Genomic DNA, 20,689 nt, shown 5'->3' on the forward strand with positions numbered 1-20,689 from the left:
TTATCTCACGCATGAATCGTATACTGGTAAGCCTAGCAAGCTTAGCAAGAAGCTGGGGCGAAGGGCTAAGTTTGAGAACAAGTTTGCGGGCAAGGATGAGACATCTCGGTAGAGGGTCGGTTGGTTAGATTTTTGTATAGTTAACTTGTAAAGCACAGTCCGCATTTTACTCACTTATGTACCTTCGCTTCTCGGGAAGGTAGCCCGTTCCCATGGTTGTCCGAAGTTTGATCCTATTTATTTGTCCCAGTACGAGGGAAACCCACCATGCCTCACATGAGCTCTCTGGATAACGGTCAACCTTCGTAGCTTTGAACAAGACGCTGAGAAAATGACATTGGAAACGTCTCGAGATGCCTCACAAAGCCCACGTGACTTACAAAGTGTCCAGCCCTACTGAAAGACTGCGCACACCTTCCTCCGAGCAAAAGGGCAAGAATAACACTGAAAACAAAACAGGAACACTTTACAACCTCCCGTCATGCACTATGCAATCAGGAGATGCCCAACGGCGCAAGGAACAAAGCCAGGTCGACAAACCGGTACGCGTTCGCATCGAACGTTCTATCTACTCGTTCCAGCAATTCCTCGTACATCGATAAGTCTGCTCGATTCACAGGGATTTTCATCTCCTCATGCCCCGGTATAAGAGCCCACCGACCGGGGACGTCCACAAGGAACCGCAAATATCGCAGCTGCTTGTACAACCACGCTTCATCGAACTTGCGTCTAGCCAGGGCCCCGTTGCCGCCAAGTGCGATGTTGCGCGTTTCGCGCTTACGACTACCGTCGTCCCCGTTCAGTTGTAGTGCGGAAGTGTAGTACTTGCTGGTCCAAGTGCGTAGAGCAAGGGTTATGATGTTGGCGAGCGTCGCTGAGGAGAATCGCCGGTTGCACTTGCAGCAGTCCAAGCCCGCTGTCTGGATCGCCTTCCCGGAGGACTTGAACAAAACGCCCTGGAACTCACTCTGCGCACCGCAGTTTACGCAACATGCCATTAGCGGGTCAACATCCTGGAACTTCTCAGCAGCTGATTGTGGACCAAGGGCAAGGTAATTCCCACTGTCCATGTCATAGGTCTTTCGCTCATAACGCCGCCCGTCCAGGCCAAGAGAGACTGCAATACGGCTGGCCTCGATACTCTCGATGGGGTCACATAGTCGCATAATGGGAGGAAGAACCTGGTTCTCAAGATAGTACTTCAGGTCGATAACGAGCTTGCCCTCGGATGCGATGACTTCGTCCGGATGATAAGCTCGTTGCGCAACTGACTTGCTCCCACTCGATGACTGCTCGCCATCAGCGGCATTAAGACAAACGACATATTTGATATAGTCCCCCGGCTTGATGCGCTTCTTGTGCTCATTGATCAAGCGAATTGCTACAGTGACATGTGGCAACCCTCCACCTTCCGGGTAGTCCTGAGGGCGCTTCGTCAAACATCTCGTGATGACATATTTGGAGAGAGATATTTCGTTGTTGTTCACCCTCTTGGCGAGCTCACCAAGGAAGGTAACGATATTCCCAACTGCGTCATCGATGTCGGCTGCCTGAATTTGGAATATCTGCTGCAGGAAGTGTTCCGAGGCGTCGTGGGAAAGATCGCACCAATCGTGTCGGACCAAGTCCAAACCCTTGACTTCTCGCACGACCTTGTCCGGGTTGTTGGGATCGACAACTTTTAGGGCTGCGTACTTTTTCTTCTTCAAAAGCAGCATTTTCTTGTAGATAGCATCGATTTCAATCTCCAAAGTGCGATACTTCTTGTTGACTTCTCGCTTCAGCTCTGTTCCTAGCTTCCTCACTCGGTTGATGTCATCAAGGCCTGTATATACGAAAAGAGAATCTGTGTCACCGTAGATGACTTGAGCGTTGAAAGAATCCCGAGCGAGGTCGACAGTTTTCTGCAGAGTGTCACGACCTTGGCATGTAACCATTTCTGCCAGTGGGCGAGCGAAAAATCGACTGCCCTCGAAACCAAGGCATCCATAGAGTGAGTTGGCTGTCAACTTTATCGCCAACTGCCGAATATCAAGCTGCTGAGCTCGAAGCGTTTCCTTTCCAGCTTTGAGGCGTTCTTCCTTCAAAAGCTTCTTCACTTGGCGTCGTTGCTCTACGAGCCGCCGTAGAACTCGAGGAAGCACACCCTCCAAGAGACTTTTGTTTGGGAGGTTCATCATTGCCGACCCATCAGCACCACTCACCCCTTCGTCCGGGGATCCTTGCGCAAAGGGCGCTTCTAATTCGGATGCCGACTTCTCCTTGTGTTTTGCCAAGTCTAGAGTCGTAAAACAGATGTTGAACTCTTGGATAATGGAAGGATACAGAGAGTTGAAATCCAGCTGCAGTGTGTAGCGGTCATAGAACCCTTTTTTCGGCTCGAGCACAAGACCTCCGGAGTATTGGGGCTTCCGTCGAGCACTTTTGCTCTTTGCCGACTTCGCACTCGCCTTTGGGGTTGCACCCTCGGCGCCGTCAATTTCAGCCTCTGCTCCACCTGGCGGTGGCCTAGGAGCATTGGCATTCTGCTCTTCTTCGAACTGCTTGCCAAGCCTTACTCTTTCGGCTTTAGTGAGCTTGTCTGGGAGGAGCAGTTTCGACCCTATGTCCCCGGCCTTTCCGGATGTTCCTGTATTCTTCGCCCCGATGAGCTTGAATTCATGGCACAATAAATATTCGATCCTCTCGGCGCGTGCTCCTCGCAGTGTGTGCGACCAAAGGTTTCCACTGATGCATGTGAGCTGGCGACTGAGTGGAAGAACAGACAGATGTGCAGCCAACCGGCCAGCTGTTCGGGCTTCCAGAGAGCACTCGAAAACAAGGTTGCAAAGAGAGTCTGTAGAGTCGAAAGCCGCCGGAACCTTGGAAACGTCAGTGGTAGGGGGAAGATGCCCGGATGTCCCGCCCAATAAGTGCCCACCCAGGACATTCCGAGACAGCGCTGACAATGAGTAGTCCTTCTCTCGAGTGAGAAGCTCCTTTGCGTACGAGTAAGTGTCCACCACAAGCCTTCCCGCGACGGCCTCGGACTTGAACCACGACGAACTGCTGTTGTTTTTGACAACATGGCTGAGGTCACGGCGTTGCACAAGACGGCCAAGGCGACTCCATTCTCTTGACCGCCTGACATTCATGCGGGCAATTAAAACGTCTAAACCAAAGCCCATGAGGTCATGACCCAAAAGGACATCCGGGTCTAGGCGGAGTAGCTTTGACAAGAAACTGTTCAATAAGACTGATTCGTTCGGGGCGACTTCCACTCCACCACCGCGCGCCAACACTGATCTTGCCCGGTCCGAAAAGCCAAATGGAACACTCTGGCCGTCAGGAGCCCGTACAAGAATAAAGTCCCGAGTTCCGGTCGGGCCGTCAGGCTCAAGAGCGTTTTCCGGCAGAGGGCCACTAAGCGGGACTCCCCTTACAAATACGCCAGCGAGCATGACTATTTCATGAGCTCCAGTCTTCGGGTTGAGCGTTGTCTTGGCATTAAGGCACAGCGCTGAAACTGGAGGCGGATCCTTGTCTGACATGTCGTTGGCAACAGTCACGTCCATCGGCGAAGGTATAGTCAACGAGCACTTGGCATGCGATACCTTGGACTGCATTGGAGTGGCGTTGGTGAGACGAACCCAACCAGGGCCTCGCAGTCTTCTTTTCATGCATAGGTCCTCCGAAGCGGACGTCTTCGTTCCATACACGCGGCTAAATGTCTTCCCAGACGACTCAGGGAACAAGTTGCTCGTATTTGAAAATGGAATCTTGACTTTGAGATACTCTGTAGCTTCTCGCGGAGCGTGCGTATCGCCGAACGGACATGATCGCATGACCTTTTTCGCCATGATAGTGGACGGCAGATTGGATCCAGACCGCCTCGCTGCAAACCCTTTGCCATCGCCTGAGCTCTTCCCGAGCAATATGGCGCTAATCTCTGCATGCACATCCGGGACAATCTTGACCGGCTCCTTCGTAGGTCGACCGCGCGCATCCACTTTGTGCATCCTCGGGAGCACATACAGCTTCCGTTCCATACCCTGCACTTGGACGCAGACGCTCGCGTAGACGCCACTGTCCAGGGTCCCGACAGGTACCTTCCCAAACATGTACAGGTGCTGGCCGCCGTTGACACGCATCTCATGGGCATCCGTCCAGAACATGATGACCTCGCCGTCTGGTCCCCGCGCGAGCGGGGCGTTCGGCGCAACAGGAGCGGGCGCAACAGCCGACGCAATGCGAGCCGCAGACCTCTCTGCGAAAGTGGCGGCTGGCACGCGTTTAGGCGCAACGGGGGGCTTCGGGGCGGCCATGCGCTGTTTGACGGCCGCGTCGGCAGCAGCGACGAGCATGTCAGCGTCGAGTGAGTCCTCGAGGTAAGCCGTCTGGACCGGGTTGGGCTCTACCTGTATGACAGGCTCTACGGCAGGCTTGGTGAGCGACGGGGGCGGAGCAGCATAGTCGTCCCGAGGAGAGTCCGCTTGCAGAATGGGATGTGGGGCCGGTTCAGCAGGCGTGTCAAACAACATGTCGCCGATAGCGCGCTGGACTGCGGTCTTCTTCTTCCTCCGGGCGGCGCGCGACTGCTTCATATGGGAGTCGAAGTCGGCATCGAGCATATCCAAGTCCAGGACGTTGTTCGCCTGCTCGTCCCCCTCGCGCTGGGCGGCGGGGGGCGCAGACTGAAACGCGGTGAAGAAGGCGGAGGACACTCTCTGGGCGGGCTGCTTCTTGTGGCGGACTGGGCCGGCGGGATTTCTCTTCCTCTTCCGGCCCTCGCGCAGGCCGGCTTTAACGACGGAGAGCTCGTCCTCGAGCTCAAACTCGCGCTCCATGCCGTAGGCCGCGCGGTCGTCATCGTCGAGGTCCGGATCAATGTCAGCGTCGATGAAGTCGCGGGCCTCTTTGCGCTTGCGGGCGGCGATGGCAGCGTACGTCTGCTCGTCGACGCACTCGTACACGTCGGCCTCCTCGTGCAGCTGGTAGTCGGCAACACGCGACACGCCCGAAGCCTTGCGCGCGGCAAGGTCGGCCAGCGCGGAAGCCTTGGCGGAGGCCTGGGTGCGCGTGCTGCGACGCATAGTAGTGGAGGACGAGGGCGTGGGGATGGAGGGGTGAATGGTGAGGGAGGAAGGGGTGAGGCGAGGGTGGGGGAAAGGGAATGGGACGATGGAGGCTATTGTTGATGGGATTGTTTAGCGGGGGGCGGAAACGGGGAGAGGGGGTGGGTACCGGTTTCGGTTTCGGTTTCGGTTACGGATGCATCCGTTTTCGCGGCAAAATGTTGTACTGGCTCACTCTCAGCCTCGTTTTGGCGCCAACACCCAACTGTAATTAGAAATGAGATCAGCTGGCATGTTATGCAACTGCTATCCTTCAAAAGTAGTTGCTCCAAGCCATTCCTAAACACTCGTTGCTAATTACTCCCCCATCTTCCGACTTGTACACAGTGCTTGACTTCTCTCCCCCTCCCTCCAACTCCAATATCTCAACATCGACTGCAAATGCTTCGACATCCCCCCCAAGCACTCGCTCCTGTCCAACCCCCCCTCCCTCCAACGCCTTTACAAACATCTGGGCGACGTCGCCCATCCACAACCGCCTGAAAGTGACACCTCTGTCACCATCACTTGGCGAATCCTGTCGTCGGATTAATACTCCAGTCCGGTGAGCTTAAAAACAGTGCGCAATTGAAGAGTTCAGACGTATTCTTGAGAAGGAGACGTCTCTCGTGACTTGAAAGTTGACCTGACACCTGGGGCCCTGCGATGAAGGTGCAAAATGCGCTGTAGACATGCTTATTCTGTGCTTGTATTTTGTATTTGCCGTACAGTATGCAGATAGGATAACGAGGTTACAGCACAGCACTCCCAGCACCGCAACTGAGTTTTGCGCTGCTGCTGACCTCGTCCCAGTGTGAAGGACACATCGCCCCCAAGGCGTTTGCAGAATCGTGTTCTGAAGGTACGCATTGAAGCACTCTACAGATCTCAATTCGATCATATGTTTGAGAAGTGCTGTACCCTTCGAAGGGTACATACTCTACTGCAGTTGACCCTTGACTACTTGTAGGTTGACTTGTTGGGCTTGTCAAGGAATTCAAATCTGATATGTTGACGTTGTGCAAGGTCGTACAAGTACAAGGGTGATGAATTTAGTGCCATAAATTATCCGATTAAATAATTGTTGTCCTGGGTTTAGGGTGGGAGGCTGGCGCCAGTGCTGGTGGAGGCTGGCGCCAGTGCTGGTGGAGGCTGGCGCCAGTGCTGGTGGAGGCTATGGTGCATTGTTGCCCAATGTTGCACCTCAACTCTCCTTGAAGTTCAAGTATAATAGAGAGTTACCAGTCCACTGCGTAAAGTATAATAGAGAGTTTGCGCAGTGGACTGGTTCAAGCCTTGAACCAGTCCCCCACTGCGTAAACTCTCTATTGATGCATCAATGATATCAAGTACAAGGTCGCTGTACACTGTACAGCGTACAGCACGCCCTCCCCTTTCTCCAATCACCCAAACGCCTACAAAACGCCGTCTGTGAGACCAACCCTCTCTTCGAACACGTGCACTGATTCATCCCATACTGTCATACTTACATACAGTTGTGACAAGTGTGAATGCCACCGATTACACGTCGGACACAATGCATAGATTTCCGCGAGCATCGATTGCCACGGACACGGATAACGCACGGGCACGGTACCGCAAAGCAATGCAAAGCAGAAGAGGGACGAAGTCAGAGACTTTGAAGCATCGGGCAGGAGCTACACTCAGCGCCTTAGCATTAAGCGACCGTTAGCTTTTAGTTCAGCAAGCAAGTACTGTCAGTAACGGTTAGAGATGTGAGCAACACTAGCGGGTAGCGAGCAACGCGGTGACACTACATAAGCAAGCAGACTGTAGGTAGCTAAGCGAAGGAGAGCATCGAAGTACACAGAGAGAGAGACGGGACGACTGCGTCGCCCGGAGCACAGCGTGCTCATTCACGACTTCGTAGAGTAGGGATTCCACCAGCATCTTGTAGCCCCCTCCAACATGGGAGACGCGGCTGCGATAACAGTACATGTCTGATGCAACTCGATCTCATTGTTTTTCTGTGTATTCCAAGCAACAACAGCCACAAGTTTGACCTTCATCACCACAAAAACTCTCGCCCCACTTCAACCACGACAACAATCTACAGAGAAGCTGCAAATCCTCATTGTTTATTCGTGTCTCTCGCAGGTGGCAAAAAAAATTACTATGCTCTCATCTCCGCATCCTCCCGCAGCTGTTGCGCCCTCGTAGGATCCTTTTCAACTCCCTCTGCCCCCTTTTCGAGGAGCTCGGCGAGAAGATACAGAGCCTCTTCATTGCCCATGTCCACTGCTTGTTCGTAAAGCCAGCACGCCCGTGGAGCGTCAGCAGGCACACCCGCCACGCCTTTCTCCAAAAGCATACCCAGCCGGTTGTATGCGTCAATATCACCAAGCTCAATCGCTTGCTCGAACAGCAGGTGCGCCTGCCCCGGGTCCTTTTCTACTCCACCCTCACCGGATAGGAATAAGTCTCCTAGTTTGCACATCGCATCTGTTGAATTCATCTCCACGGCAAAATTGTACAACTCAAGCGCCTCTTCACGATCCGCTTCGACTCCATGTTCCCCCATTAGCTTAATGCGTGCCCATCTCAATAACGAGCTCGGGTGCCTTTGCTCCGCAGCTTGCCTGTACAAATCTATAGCTTTGCTCATATCTGCCTTAATGACATCCGTTCCCTGTTCCAAAAGGCATCCATAGTCATACATAGCTGCTCCATGTTGGGCCACGATTGCTTCTTCGAACAGGTCTGCGGCACGCTCATGATTCTTGGGCACACCTGGCGCTCCTTTGAGGTATAAGATGGCTAATCGATACACAGAGTACGTATCTCCCATCTGAATCGAACGTTCGTACAGTTTTACAGCGCGTGGCGCGTCCGCTGGCAACTCGTCGTCCCGCCCTTCTTCTAATAGACACGCCAAATCATGTAAAGATTCGTTCACACCACGCGCAATAGCTTGTTCGTACAACTCGACAGCTCTCACGGGATTTGCTGGCAGATCACCGACCCCGTCCTGCATCATCGTGGCCAGCGTACCAAGCGCTTCATTTTCCCCACGTCCTATTGCCGTTTCATAGAGCGACACTGCTGCGACGGTGTCCATTGGGACTCCAGGAGCTCCATCTCGCAACAGGCGACCAAGGTTGCACATGGCTGTGGAATTACCGGCGTCCACCGCACGCTCGTACATTTCAACAGCTCGCGGCGGATCAGGCTCGATTTCTTCATCTTCGTCTCCGATTTCGTAGATTGTGCCTAGTTCATTCATAGCTGCTGAACTTCCTGCTTGAGCTGCGCTTTCGAGGATTGCGATGACCTTATTCATGTCTTTTTCGACTCTATCCGCCCCTCGTTTCAAAATTGCAGCTAAGGTGAACACAGCGTCTGGGTGACCTCGGTCATGTGCAGCCTCAAGTAGTTGTACGGCCCGTTGTGGGTCAGCTTCTATCCCGTCATCTCCGTCTTCGAGCAGAAGGGCGAGCCCGTGCATGGCATGCATGTCCTCGGCCTTAATGCCGTTTTCGTACAGCCCGACCGCACGGGGAATATCTCGATTTACGCCAGGAAGCCCTTCCTCCAGTACACAAGCAAGGCTGTATTGAGCTTCAAGAGATCCTTGCTTGATGGCCTTTTCGTACAACTCAATAGCTCTTTGTGGGTCAGAGTCTATGTTGTCTGTCCCATCCATGAGAAGGCCCGCCAATTGACACATTGCGCGCGGATCACCATCTTGAGAGGCATCTTCCAAACTTTGCATCCGAGAAAGTTCCTTTTCCCTGTAGTGAAGAGTATGTACGTCCGTAGAAGATGAGCCGACTGCTGCCGCCATGAGTGCACTGTGAAGAATGGAAGATGGGATCTGCCGTCCAGAACCAGAAGTTTCTACTTCAAAACGCGTGATAGGACGCAGTGCGCGAAGAGGAACAAAGAAGGCCCGTAACAGAAGAGGCGGTCGCGAACGGTTTGATAACGGTGAAAGTAAACAAAATCCTCTGCGAGCTTCGAAACGTATGGATCAACGCCCGAAAAAGTTGAGAAGAACTGTATCAGAGACGGGTTTTCTACCCTTCAGACGGCTTTGATCTTAAGATAATCCCCTCTTCGTTCAATGTTTAATGCATCCTATATTCTTGCATGCAAGGATATCAAAGTTGGATTTTTAAAGGTATTCTTTCCGTTTTTAATCAGAATGACACTAGCTATATGCGGTGCTGGTGTCCTTTTCTTTGTGGACGTATACGTCGCCTCCCCAGCATTGTTTTCTCAATGGGTCTTGCGAGGGCGGAAGGAGAAGTCAACAAATAGGATAATAATATAATACAAGTATAGCTCAACTGAACGATAGATTCTTCAAGCCCTTGTACTTACAACGTCGGAAAGGTACAATGGGCGGGATTATAAATGCTAAGGCGCGCCTCTTGTGGCACTGTTGCACCCTGAACACATGCTGTAAAACGGGCAGAGTTAACAGACACGCAGTTTTTTTTTTTTTTTTCTTCTTTTTTTTTTTGCGGTGGTCACTAAAATTGGCAAGGTCACAAAACACATCTCAGAATCTCGCAAATACTTGCTCAAATTCCTTTCATAATGCATGCATACGCCTTTTTTGTGCCGCACGAGCAACATGGCAAAGAGATCATAAATCAGCTGCTGTTGTTGGGGGCAATAGGAGAAGACGATTCCACGCTCACACAGCTCAGCACAAAAGAGCCGGGCGATATTAATATCATGAAAGCATTTCGACGTTGGAATCCCAAGCTCTTGGCGCGTGTGCGTACCTTTTGCATGAGTCTTCATGCAGCAGGCAGATGCTGTCCTGTCGCCATTGGCGTATAGCATTTCTCATGACAGCCTGCAAATACAGCCTAGACCTATGCGCTTCAAGGAAACAATACTTATGATTCACTCAACCACCGCTCCGAGTTGGAACCTTATTCATATGTATTTGAAAGCCGATTCCCTATCAAAGTCTACGAACTACCCTTGGTAGAGGGAGATTTTCCGGCGGCTGTGTAATTCCGCATTGCCGAGCTCGGACAAAATATTGAAACGACGACTACCCTTCAAGGGTAGAGTTGGAGATTTCGACCGCCGTGTGTGGGTATCAATACTGTATACAGTACGGTACAGTATATTTCTCTCGAGAAGAGAAGAATAAACAAAGTTCCGGTGGTGAGATTGTGAGAACTTTGGGCATGTGAAAAGGCGTAGCTACAGTAGACTTGGATCAGAACTCTGTTTAGATAGGCACTGCTGTGGAAAGCCATTCCCTCGAAACTCTGCCGGTCGAGGGCAGGCTTGTTGCAGTGACATGTGCTGTTGATTCATTCGTGCTCAACTTCACTCCTCCACTCGTTCGAACACCGCATACTGGTTCAAAAGACACTAAGCTACACTCTCGCGGCAGGGCATCGCATGCAGAGGTTTGTTAGCAATGCTCATGTAACCATGAGTAGAGATTCAATTCAGCAAGGCACATTTTGCGACTTCTTCTGTGAGAAGGGAAGGCTGCACAATGGACCCTACTCCCGTCGGAGCAAAAGGAATGGTTTAGAATGCATTGTTGACCCGCTACCTTCTTGTTCAGCAACGGCACACGCCCCCAACGTAGAACTCTACGGCAGCCTTCCGAAAGAATCCATGAGGCCAAATGGCAGTGCTCCGTAACAGTTTTCGCACGCAGGCAGTTACGCGGCAATACGTTTGGGCAGAGAATGTGGAAGAGCAATGGGCTCTGAGCTGGAAAAAACAACAATGTATCGCAACCCTAATCTCGCCTGTACAATTTTGGTCCTCTTCCGACGCGATCACTGTTGAACACGCCAGGACAGCGCAGCCACGCGCGTTAGTGCCATGCAGTGGCGTGCGTTTGGGCCCGGTGGAACGCGCACCGCTCAGCTGGGCCGATTACATGCAACACACAGCAGCTAGAAGCCGTCTACGAAGGAAGGGAGCAACTAAGCGTGGGCATTGCTAGCCACATCAGCAGTAGTAAGGACAGCAATCTGAGAGGGCGAAGGTGGGCGTCTCGCATCAAAGGCGGGGGACGAGGTAGGAGCGTGTCACGAGAGGGGGGCGCATGTGATGGCGCATTGGAAACGATTCCAGTTCCAGTGAGCGCAGGATGTCTGTCTGTACGCGCGTTGACTGAGTCATATGCCGGGGGCGGGGCGGGGCGGCACGTTGTTCTTGGCGCAAAATACGGCGTGGCAACGATGGAGGAGGAGACCTCGTGCAAGGTGTCACGATTAGTGAGCGGTGCAAGGCGCGCCCTTCAGCGGGCGTTCCACCGGCGCGGTTCCTAACTTTATCGGCCCCCCCGCCGCCGGCGGGAGAGGATCTCGCCAGTGAGGCGGGCGCGTCGCATGTGCACGTGCATGTGTGCCCGTAGCGCGCCGCCGCGGCCGCGCTGGGCTGTGAGTGGGCTTGGCGGGCGCGGGGAAAGGGCAGCGGCGTTGACACGCATCCACGGAGGACGGCAAGCGAGTGGCTTGCCGCAGCGCGAGTCGACGAGTACATCTTCGAGCTCTGCGCTCAGTAGAGGCTCGACGGGGGAGATGGGGGTGGGTAGGATAGAGATTAAGAGTGTGTAAGAGTGTGTAGTGGATATCAGTTTTGTTCCAAGGCCTTGCGACGCCAGCGGGTTTATTTATAGTCGCCTCTTCGGCTGCAGCGGGCATTTACACCTGCTTCATATACCGTACGGGAAGGATCGTTGGCGTGTCCACCCAGCGCGGGGAAGCGTCCGTTGTTGAGCGCGCTTGGTCGCGTCTTGTGGGTGCGCGCAAGCGTTTAGATGATTTGTTCGCGGCGCGAGCGCAGCACCTCCGCTCAGAAGAGCTCTCCATTCACCGGCCATGGATTTATTCCTCAGGCGCTCGTTGGTTGCTTTGACGCGAACAATTTTCACACTTGCATCCAACTGCCTCTCCAAACTCACCCGCCCCGCTGCTTGCTTCCACCAACTCGCATGTCGCTGCGTGGACTGGCAGCCGCCATCCATCACATGCCATACGGTACGTTGCAGGTAGTTGACCATTTGCCCTCGACAAGCTTTTGTCTCCAGTGAGTCCTCAGCCGGACAGCACACGTGTCACGGTCGATAGTGCATGGGACGCATAAAAAGAAACTTTATGTCTTATTGCGCTCTCGAATGCGTTCCGCGTCGTCTATTTCTGATATTTTTCAGCGCCTTCTGTAAATGAAATATTCCACACTGTCTTATTCAGCACTCAGAGAAGTGTCCAGTAGCTTCTCTCTTCCTGGAACTGGCCGTTTCTCCTATCCTCAAACGGACCATTTACAGTATCTCCTGCTCCTCACCCTTGCCTTCATCTCGGCGCGCCGATACCCCATCGGCGTGCAGACCCCCCTCTCCGTACCCTTCGAAGGGTACCCATGCCATCCGCGAAGTGAGAAGCTCTGCACACAGCCATTCGCCTTGGCTTCACATCTGTCGGCCATTCCGCGGTTGTATCACACACGGTATAAAGCGTTTACATTTTCTGTGACAGTGTGAGTATGAGTATCCCTTCCTCCAATCCGTTCCGACCCAACAACTCAACTGCCTGTCCCGTATCACCCTGTCGTTACCCATTCATCTCTCGAAGCACTTGCAATTGTGCGAAGAAGCGTGCTCGTACACGGCCGCTGAGATTTTCGCTCCCACCGCAACCATGCATTCTGCCCATGCGCATGACCGTGAAGGGCTGCGAAACGGTGGTTCTTTAGAAAGAGTCCTCTAGTGTGAAGATGTCCGACAATTCATCAAACATATTGCACACCGCGCGCTTCGCGACTGGAGTGCTTTGAATTCTCGAAGAGAACTGCGCTGCACTCCATTGCTACTTACCTCCTTGCTGTATGTACTCTAGAAGGCATGCTTGACGCTGATTGCCGTCAATCGCATGTATGTGAACTTCAGTGGAAGACAAGGTTGCTATTGATTTGCGTCAAGTGCGCCATACAGTATGTAATATCGAGGGTTCTGTCCGAAATGGTGCGCGTGCCTCACTGCGTTTCTTTGTTCTCTAAATCGTGATTCATCATGACCTGGAGAGGGCGTCCGCCCCCGCCTGTTACAATGTGGTTGGTTGCACTGTGCACTGGCACTATCTCGTGTTCATGCATGGAAGATACTTATTGAAGGCTGAACGCACGACGCGCAAGAGTGAACAGAATGTGCTTGTCCCATTCGCGCCATAGGGGCGGTTGCCTGAGCCATAAAATGCAAATAATAATATTGAGGAAAGAAATGTGTACGCCAAAAAGGTTGCGATCCACATACGGTGGATGATCTTGCGTGTTTTAAAACGCACTAATACTGTATCTTGTCAAGAGGATGCAAAACATTATTGAGGGTGGAGATGGGTTATGAAAACCTTTGGCCCTCGTCGTGCTCGTCCCTTGAAGCACTGAACCTCGTAGCTTAGCTTTTAAGCTTTTATTCAAACAGGAATAAAGTCAGACGCTGCCCCCAAGTTCAAAGGAATAATGTTCCGGACGACCAGCCCTTCGAAAACTTTACATAGTCCCGTGTTGATGTTTTCTGCAGCGTTAAATCCTGTCGCACAACATGCTTCTGTAAAATCCATGGAGATGACAAACGCAACAAGAGGAAAGCAATATACGTCGCCCAGTTCGTTTCGAAGTCCAAAACGCTCAGCTTTCCTTCATAAAATGCGTTTGATATAACTTTTTGATGCAACACCGGCAGCAGTCTTACAGGAGGATATGAACAGAACTGAAAGTATAAACGGAAAAAAGAAAGGGACTTCTCCGCAAGTGGGTGCGGAGGTTTCTTCAGTGCTTTTCCATTTCCGTGAGGGCTTGTAACTTATTGCAGAGTGAGGATTCCTCAAACGCAGTTGATTAGAACCTCAAACTTACCAAGCACGGTCGCTCTACTCCGAACTCATTATTTCCTTCATGTAATCTGAAGATTATAGCCTTGTGAATCAGAGCTCGGCACGCTTGAGGTTTCCCATGTTGTAGAGACTGATTGATAGAAACCATGTGCACCCTTTTACCCTTTCGCTTCCCCAGACGTGACTCACTCGTCGAGGAGAGTTTACAGTTTCGTAAGTATGGTTACATTTAGAAGAAGCGATGTAATAGGGGCAGCCTGTACAATACTGCCAATTGTGAAATATTGTGCGGAGTCTTTGTTTGCGATGACTAATCCGTTAGGTGCGAGAAGCATTCGTGCATGATAAATATTTTATATGCCTTCAAGCAGGTCAAGTTACGAACAGTAACGCTTTTTCTGTTTGAAGCCCTCCGAAGACGGACTGTTTGTTTGTTTAATAAACACCTTGAAATGCCATTCTCATGTTAATACAGTACTAACCGCTATGGCACCTGATGAAAGTGATTGATTTCCCGGTTCTAGGTTGGTGATACAACTGTATCAGATGAACGAAGGGATGGCATATTGATACTTCTCCTGCACCTTCACCTTTTTGTCCCCGGGAAGGAGCAGACACCTTTAGTTATCCTTGTGTGCACGTGCAAGGACTCTCTTGGGTCCTCACTAATAATCTGATCAATCAATGTGGATCGGGTGCCTCGTCGAATAATCTGGGGAGGGATTTGTTGTTATCAATGAGTGGATGACTCCATGACGCCAAACTGGACAATGAATGGCATGGAAGAAAGTTCCAAGGCAAAATGGAGCGAACTGCTCATTGATCGCGAAGAGCAGTACGGCACGTGTAGGATTGAAGGGTGATGATGACTGATTTCCGGGTGTCAGTTGAAATAATATTTTGTCCGGACAGAATAACTTTGGTAGACAGATCCACCAGTCCCTATCGATAGCCGCGAAACAGAACAACAGAACTTTCGGCTACTCCCAATGTAATGTTGAGTTGGATGGAAGGAAACGCCTATTAACTTGACAATCAGTCTTAGTGCCTGCGTGTAATTTCGTTTAAAGCAGCATTGCAGGCAGTAGTACGAATCGGAGGGAACGCAGTCTGTGTGGATATTGAAGATTTCAAAGCGCCCTGAATTACATTGTAGACATTTTCAAAAGTCACGGCGAAGTGAAGGAATAATACCTCTGAGATTGCGGTCCTTAAAGGAATGAAAGCCGAGCGTCTCGGCGAGAAAGTGATGGGGGAAAGGTGAAAGGTGAAAGGTGAAAGACACATTTTGCTTGTAGTTGCAACATGTGCGTGGGATTCATTCGATTCCATCCATTCGATTCCATACGCACCATCCAGGTACAGTCGGCCAAGTGCAATGCCACGGTTGACTCTTCGAAGCACTTAGGATCGACGTTCACCGCCCGGAAGTAGAGGCGCGAGGGAGGCTTTAGTGGGCAAGGCAGATCCGGGGAGCCCGGTGGCCTTCCCGAAGATATGACAAAATAATTCTAGAGATTATTAATCTTTTGAACCGCCGCGGTGGCAACTGTGAGTCGAAAACCCATTTTCACCGACAACCTGCAATTCTCAGCCGCCGCCATACAGGCCGAGAGAAGCAAGCGGCAAAGATCTTCACCCTTCTCCGATCCACGGCTCGCAAATGACAGCACCCGACGGTGAAGGTGACGCGCGGCGGGCGGGGCGGCGTCGGCGCTGGGACGCGCCAGCCGGCGACGCAAACGCGAGCGCGTCTGGCTCTTCCGACGCGGCCGCGGCCGCGGCCGCGGCTGCGGCCAGTCTATCCGCACGCGTGGCCGGGGGATCCGGCAGCGAGGGTGGGGCGGGGCAAGGCACGGTGCGGGAGTTCGAGATCAACGATCACGCGGGGCGCCGTTTCGCGATGATGTCGGCCAACCTGAAGGCGGTGGAGTCGCGGACGGGGGTGGTGATCGTGTCCAAGGGGCGGTACTACCCGGCGGGGACATCTGCGCCGGCGGCGGCGTCGGACGCGGAGCGCAAGCTGTTTCTCAAAATCAAGGGGACGAGCGAGGCGGCCGTGACCGAGGCGCTGGGAATGCTGGAGGGGATCATGACGCAGCGAGGCGGCAGCGGCGGGCGAGGCGAGGTGGAGCGCGTGTGGTGCGACATGGACCCGGCGGGCGCGCGCGGCTTCGGCGTCATCGAGCGGTTGCGCGGGCCCGGGGATGAGTACGTGCGCTTTGTCGAGCGCGAGAGCGGCGCAAAGGTGACGCTGGGGGGGAGGGGCAGCGGGGACGAGGGGAGGGAAAACTTGCACTTTGCGATCCGGGCGCCTACTGTTGCGGCGCTGGGATACGCAAAGGCGCTGGTGGTGTCGCTGGTGCGCACGGTGCAAGTAGGGTACAGGGAGTATGTGAGGGCGTGCGGGAGGGGGATAGCAAGGGGGAGGGGGAACGGGGGAATGGCGACGAGGAAGTGGTTGGCCAACGTGCCTCTGCAGCCGGTTGGGATTGGTGGGTATGGTGGGCGGGGTCAGGGGCGTGGCGGGGTGCACGGGTACGGGGGGATGATGTCTGCGGTGGGTCCCCCGGGCGGGCTTCCTCCGCCGCCGCCTCCACCTCCTTCTTCACCGCCACCGCCTCCCCCGCCGCCGCCTCCTCCTCCGTCACACCTACCGCCGCCGCCTCCGCCGCCTCCGCCGCCTCCTCCCCCGCCGGCGTAAGGGTGAGATGGACGGTAGCCAGGGCGCGGGGTAGCCAGGAACGAGAGGGCGCGAATGGTGTGCGTAGAGAGCGGAAGCAGTAATCCAACGAGCGGCAAATTTGCACTGGCGCGTTTGCACTCTGTGCTGCGAGTGGTCCACGCGAGCTGCACCTCCCCTTATTGGCCCTGTGAGGCGGCGCTTTCATCGCAGACATGTCCCACCTCTGTCCCTCCCCACCCACTGCTTCACGTCCTCCTCAGCACATGGAATACACGCCCTTCTCGTCTCACACCTTCCTCCCCCTACTCACTCTTCCTTCCCGCTGCTCCCGCTGCTCCCGCTTCTCCCACTCCCCCTTCCAGCCTCTACCCCCCTCCCACCATCCCCTCCTCCGCAATGACAGTTTCCCCAATTACCGTCTGCGTTACCGGAGCCGCCGGCCAAATCTCTTACAGCCTGCTCTCTATGCTCGCGGCAGGCAGCGTGTTCGGTCCAGAACAACCGGTCACGCTGCACCTGCTCGAAATTCCGCCGGCCCTCCCCGCCCTCGCCGGCGTCGTCATGGAGCTGCTGGACGGCGCCTTCCCGCTTCTGCACTCAGTCACGCAAACGGCAGACCCGTCGGTCGCCTTCGCTGACGCCGACATCGCCGTGCTCGTCGGCGCTTTCCCCCGCCGCGCCGGCATGGAGCGCAAGGACCTTCTCGAGAAGAACCTGCCCATCTTCGAGCGCCAGGCACACGCGCTCAACGAGCACGCCTCCAAGCACGTCAAGGTCGTCGTCGTTGGCAACCCTGCAAACACCAACGCCATGGTCCTCGCCGCCTTCGCGCCGGACATCCCGCGCGCAAACATCTCCGCCCTCACCCGCCTCGACCACAACCGCACCATGGCCCAGGTCGCCGCACGCCTTGACGTCCCGGTCCAGAGCGTCGCCGGCGTCTGCATTTGGGGCAACCACTCGTCAACGCAGTATCCTGACATCACGCGCGCCACGGTGGACAACGTGCCCGTTTTTGACAAGCTGGGTGGCTTCGAGATCGTCGCCAGAGATTTCATTCCGACGATTCAGAAAAGGGGCGCCGCCGTTATCAAGGCCCGCGGCTTCTCCTCGGCTCTGTCCGCGGCCAGAGCCATTGCGAACCACTTGCGCTCGTGGGTGTGCGGCGACGAACACATCGTCAGCATGGCTGTGCCTTCGGACGGGTCGTATGGGATTAAGGAGGGCGTCTTCTTTTCGTTTCCGGTGCGATGCATGGGTGACGGCGTCGTGGAGATTGTTAAGGGCATTGAGATTGACGAATTTTCGAAGAGGTACATCGATGCCACGGCCGAGGAGTTGTACGCGGAGAGGGAGGAAGCGCTTGCGCTGCTCGAATGAGAACACGCTCGCCATCGCCTGCAGCCGAGGCTCTAGCACCACAGTTTATTGTTGCGCATGTAGTAAGAGCTGGGCGACCAGGCGGTGCGCGAGGTGAGTTGTTACGGCTAGCGGACGTTTATGTAGTTTGTTGGACAGTGACTTTTTGATCAGGTGGACATGTGTGGGGCCGCTTTGTACTGGCGCTGGTGGCCTATTTTTCTTCGTGACAACATGCTTAAGTTGATAAATACACGACTATGAACATGATTATGGTGAATGCAAGGTGACGGGAAATTCATTCCGCAGTGCGATTCAACAGACTCGTCGTTTTTACCAAAATGTGAGAAAAGCAAAATCCACACGCCTATCTCCTACATAATAGTACATGACGACGACTGCGCCTTGGCATTCCTCTCCAATTGATCATGCGTGAAGAGCTTATTGTCAACGGCGAAAGCGTTGAACTTGAGGTCCTCCTCCTCCTTCCACCTGAGATACTGCCCCCAGGATTGCACCTCCTGCGGCACTAGTCCCCTCGTTTTCCAAGCTCTCAGCGTCTCCAACCTCTTCTCTTCAGCGCCGCCGGTCTGCTCCGCCGCTCTCCTCGACGCCTCCTCCCTAATCATCTTGTCCATATACGCATGGATATGCCCATACACGTGATGCCTACTCTTCCACTGCTCGCGAATTTCGCGCAGCTCCTGCCTCCCCTTGAACACGAGCATGTCGACGATCTTGGGATCGGTGACCTCGTGGTGGCGCTCGAACAAGTCGCGGATGCACGCGTACAAGAACGCCTTGTCCTCGATGATGGTGAAGTTGACACGCATGGCGGGCACGTCGCGCAGCGCCGTGCGGTAGACGGCCACGGCCTTCGCGGACGCCTCCTCCAGCGAGGCCGAGAGGGCGGTCGAGTCGGCGCCGCTGCCGCCTGTGTCCGTGTACATGCCGGTGTCCACGCGGGCGCCCGCGATCGGCATCCGCGTGCGCACCGCCGCGGCGCCGGCGCCACTGCTCAGTGCGCGCGAGACGAGCGAGGGGGCTACGGTCGGGACGCGCGACGCCATCGTGAACAAGGGCGCGGTGGGGAGCGGAGAGGCGGGGAGCGGAGAGGCAGGGAGACGGGGCGGTGAGGGTACGGGGGATATTGGTACGGGGGGATGTCGATGGGCGAGATTGGCTGGTGCACGACTGCTGCCGATGGTCCACTCGTGCATTACAGTCCCAATTCTGGGGCGTTGTATTCGGTGTTTTCATTGGCTACTTTCATCCATTCAGGAGAGGACAAGCGTGCACTTACAGAGGGGGTTTTCGATTGCGCGTCGATCGACTCGGCGCGCTGTCTTGTGTTGCTGGTTGTGGCAATAGTCCCGCGGTCATCCCCGACGGCTCGTACCTTTCTCAAGCAACCCGACGCCCGGGGAAACGCACAGAATCGCCGGCCACGCCAAAGAAGACGACAACCATGTCGTCCCCGTCCCCCCTGCACACGCAGACCCAATCGAGCAGTGGCTCGATCGTCCACGACGTCTTCCACGCCTACCGTCTCAACGTTCCCGCCTCCCTGCAAGTCATCGACGCCTTCCTTTGCTACGTCCTTGCCACGGGCATCATCCAGTTGATCTACGCCATGTCCGTGGGTTCGTTCCCGTTCAACTCCTTCCTGGCGGGCTTCCTCTCCTGCGTCGGCGTCTTCGTGCTCACCGTGTCGCTGCGCATGCAGCTCTCCGAGCGCAACCTCAAGGACCCCAACAACCGCTGGCAGGGCTTGTCCAAGAAGAGAGCCGTCGCCGACTGGCTCTTTTGTAACTTTATTCTGCACATGGCCGTCCTCAATTTTCTCGGCTAGCTCTTTACCTCTTGTACGCTTTCCCAATCCAATAAACTCCACCGCGCACCGCCTAACTCAACCTCCCATACCAGAGCGCCCTCGGATACCTCTCCCGAAGCTGCTCCCACTGCACGACGAACCGATCCGCCACCCAGTACACCACCTTCCCGGTCAAGCTCAGCGTGTTCACCCTTGCCAAACTCTCCACATAAATCACAGCGCACCTCTCCCCCCACAGGCACCATCTCGCCCCCACCACCGCCGCAGCCACTCCCCCCAACGCTGGCCCGTTGCTCACGACCACATGCGGCCTGGTCTCCCCCACGACCTTCCACACGGCGGCCAAGCTGCGCAAACACGTCCACACGGACGAGAGCACTGCCTGCCCCACGCGCCGCGGCCGCGGCACCAGCACCGGCAAGAACGGCGTCCCCTTCAGCGACGGCTGCTTGTCATGGAACGCATGCGCGCGCGTGAGAGACGCCCCGTCGCAGGGCGTGCAGAGGTAGAGAGGCTGCGGCGGCGGGTTCAAGTACGGGAGCGCCGTCCCCAGTAGCGACAGAAGCTCGGCAGTGTGCCCGCCAGAGCCCAGGACGCAGAGGATGCGCCCGCGGATGGGGAGGTCGCTGATAAGCGGCACTGGCGGTAGACGATGCGTGAGGAGCCAGTAGAGACGGTAGAGAATGCGGAGCAAGGGGAGCAAGGGGAGCAAGAGGAGAACGAAGACAATCGGGGGCATTGTCGGAGAGAGACCGCTTGGTCCCGCCGATGATCGAAGCCGTGAAGGAAATTGATATAAATACAGCTTACAGTAACAACATCAACATCAGGCGGATCATGAAGACTTCAAAGTGCTCGCCTCTGTGTCGCTACT

General features: G+C 54.6%; 9 protein-coding genes; 3 read left to right on the forward strand and 6 right to left on the reverse strand.

Annotated features, from left to right (window-relative positions):
• On the reverse strand, positions 1 to 165 carry CHC_T00007086001 (hypothetical protein). The gene has a single exon (XM_005710486.1). It carries the CDS (start codon positions 163 to 165, stop codon positions 1 to 3), a length of 165 nt encoding a protein of 54 aa, XP_005710543.1.
• Positions 166 to 444: 279 nt separating this feature from the next.
• Positions 445 to 4,610, reverse strand: CHC_T00010052001 (DNA polymerase alpha catalytic subunit). XM_005710487.1 is given in 2 exon segments: positions 445 to 494; positions 495 to 4,610. 1 exon segment carries the CDS (start codon positions 4,608 to 4,610, stop codon positions 495 to 497), a length of 4,116 nt encoding a protein of 1,371 aa, XP_005710544.1. The 3' UTR covers positions 445 to 494.
• Positions 4,611 to 5,411: 801 nt separating this feature from the next.
• Positions 5,412 to 5,507, reverse strand: CHC_T00007088001 (hypothetical protein). Its single transcript, XM_005710488.1, has one exon. The coding sequence runs from the start codon at positions 5,505 to 5,507 to the stop codon at positions 5,412 to 5,414; it is 96 nt and encodes a 31-aa protein (XP_005710545.1).
• A 1,258-nt stretch (positions 5,508 to 6,765) lies between these two features.
• On the reverse strand, positions 6,766 to 8,898 carry CHC_T00009334001 (Sel1-repeat containing protein). XM_005710489.1 is given in 2 exon segments: positions 6,766 to 7,227; positions 7,228 to 8,898. 1 exon segment carries the CDS (start codon positions 8,896 to 8,898, stop codon positions 7,228 to 7,230), a length of 1,671 nt encoding a protein of 556 aa, XP_005710546.1. The 3' UTR covers positions 6,766 to 7,227.
• Positions 8,899 to 8,914: 16 nt separating this feature from the next.
• Positions 8,915 to 9,151, forward strand: CHC_T00007089001 (hypothetical protein). The gene has a single exon (XM_005710490.1). It carries the CDS (start codon positions 8,915 to 8,917, stop codon positions 9,149 to 9,151), a length of 237 nt encoding a protein of 78 aa, XP_005710547.1.
• Positions 9,152 to 17,018: 7,867 nt separating this feature from the next.
• Positions 17,019 to 18,323, forward strand: CHC_T00008600001 (Malate dehydrogenase). XM_005710491.1 is given in 2 exon segments: positions 17,019 to 18,002; positions 18,003 to 18,323. 1 exon segment carries the CDS (start codon positions 17,019 to 17,021, stop codon positions 18,000 to 18,002), a length of 984 nt encoding a protein of 327 aa, XP_005710548.1. The 3' UTR covers positions 18,003 to 18,323.
• A 32-nt stretch (positions 18,324 to 18,355) lies between these two features.
• CHC_T00007090001 (hypothetical protein) lies at positions 18,356 to 19,051 on the reverse strand. Its single transcript, XM_005710492.1, has one exon. It carries the CDS (start codon positions 19,049 to 19,051, stop codon positions 18,356 to 18,358), a length of 696 nt encoding a protein of 231 aa, XP_005710549.1.
• Positions 19,052 to 19,449: 398 nt separating this feature from the next.
• On the forward strand, positions 19,450 to 19,833 carry CHC_T00010072001 (Oligosaccharyl transferase subunit DAD1, also called Defender against cell death 1). The gene has a single exon (XM_005710493.1). It carries the CDS (start codon positions 19,450 to 19,452, stop codon positions 19,831 to 19,833), a length of 384 nt encoding a protein of 127 aa, XP_005710550.1.
• Positions 19,830 to 20,060, reverse strand: CHC_T00007092001 (hypothetical protein). Its single transcript, XM_005710494.1, has one exon. The coding sequence runs from the start codon at positions 20,058 to 20,060 to the stop codon at positions 19,830 to 19,832; it is 231 nt and encodes a 76-aa protein (XP_005710551.1).
• Positions 20,061 to 20,689: the final 629 nt, after the last annotated feature.

This window comes from Chondrus crispus, genomic scaffold (genome assembly GCF_000350225.1).
Source record: "Chondrus crispus Stackhouse genomic scaffold, scaffold_61, whole genome shotgun sequence".
Lineage (NCBI taxonomy): Eukaryota > Rhodophyta > Florideophyceae > Gigartinales > Gigartinaceae > Chondrus > Chondrus crispus.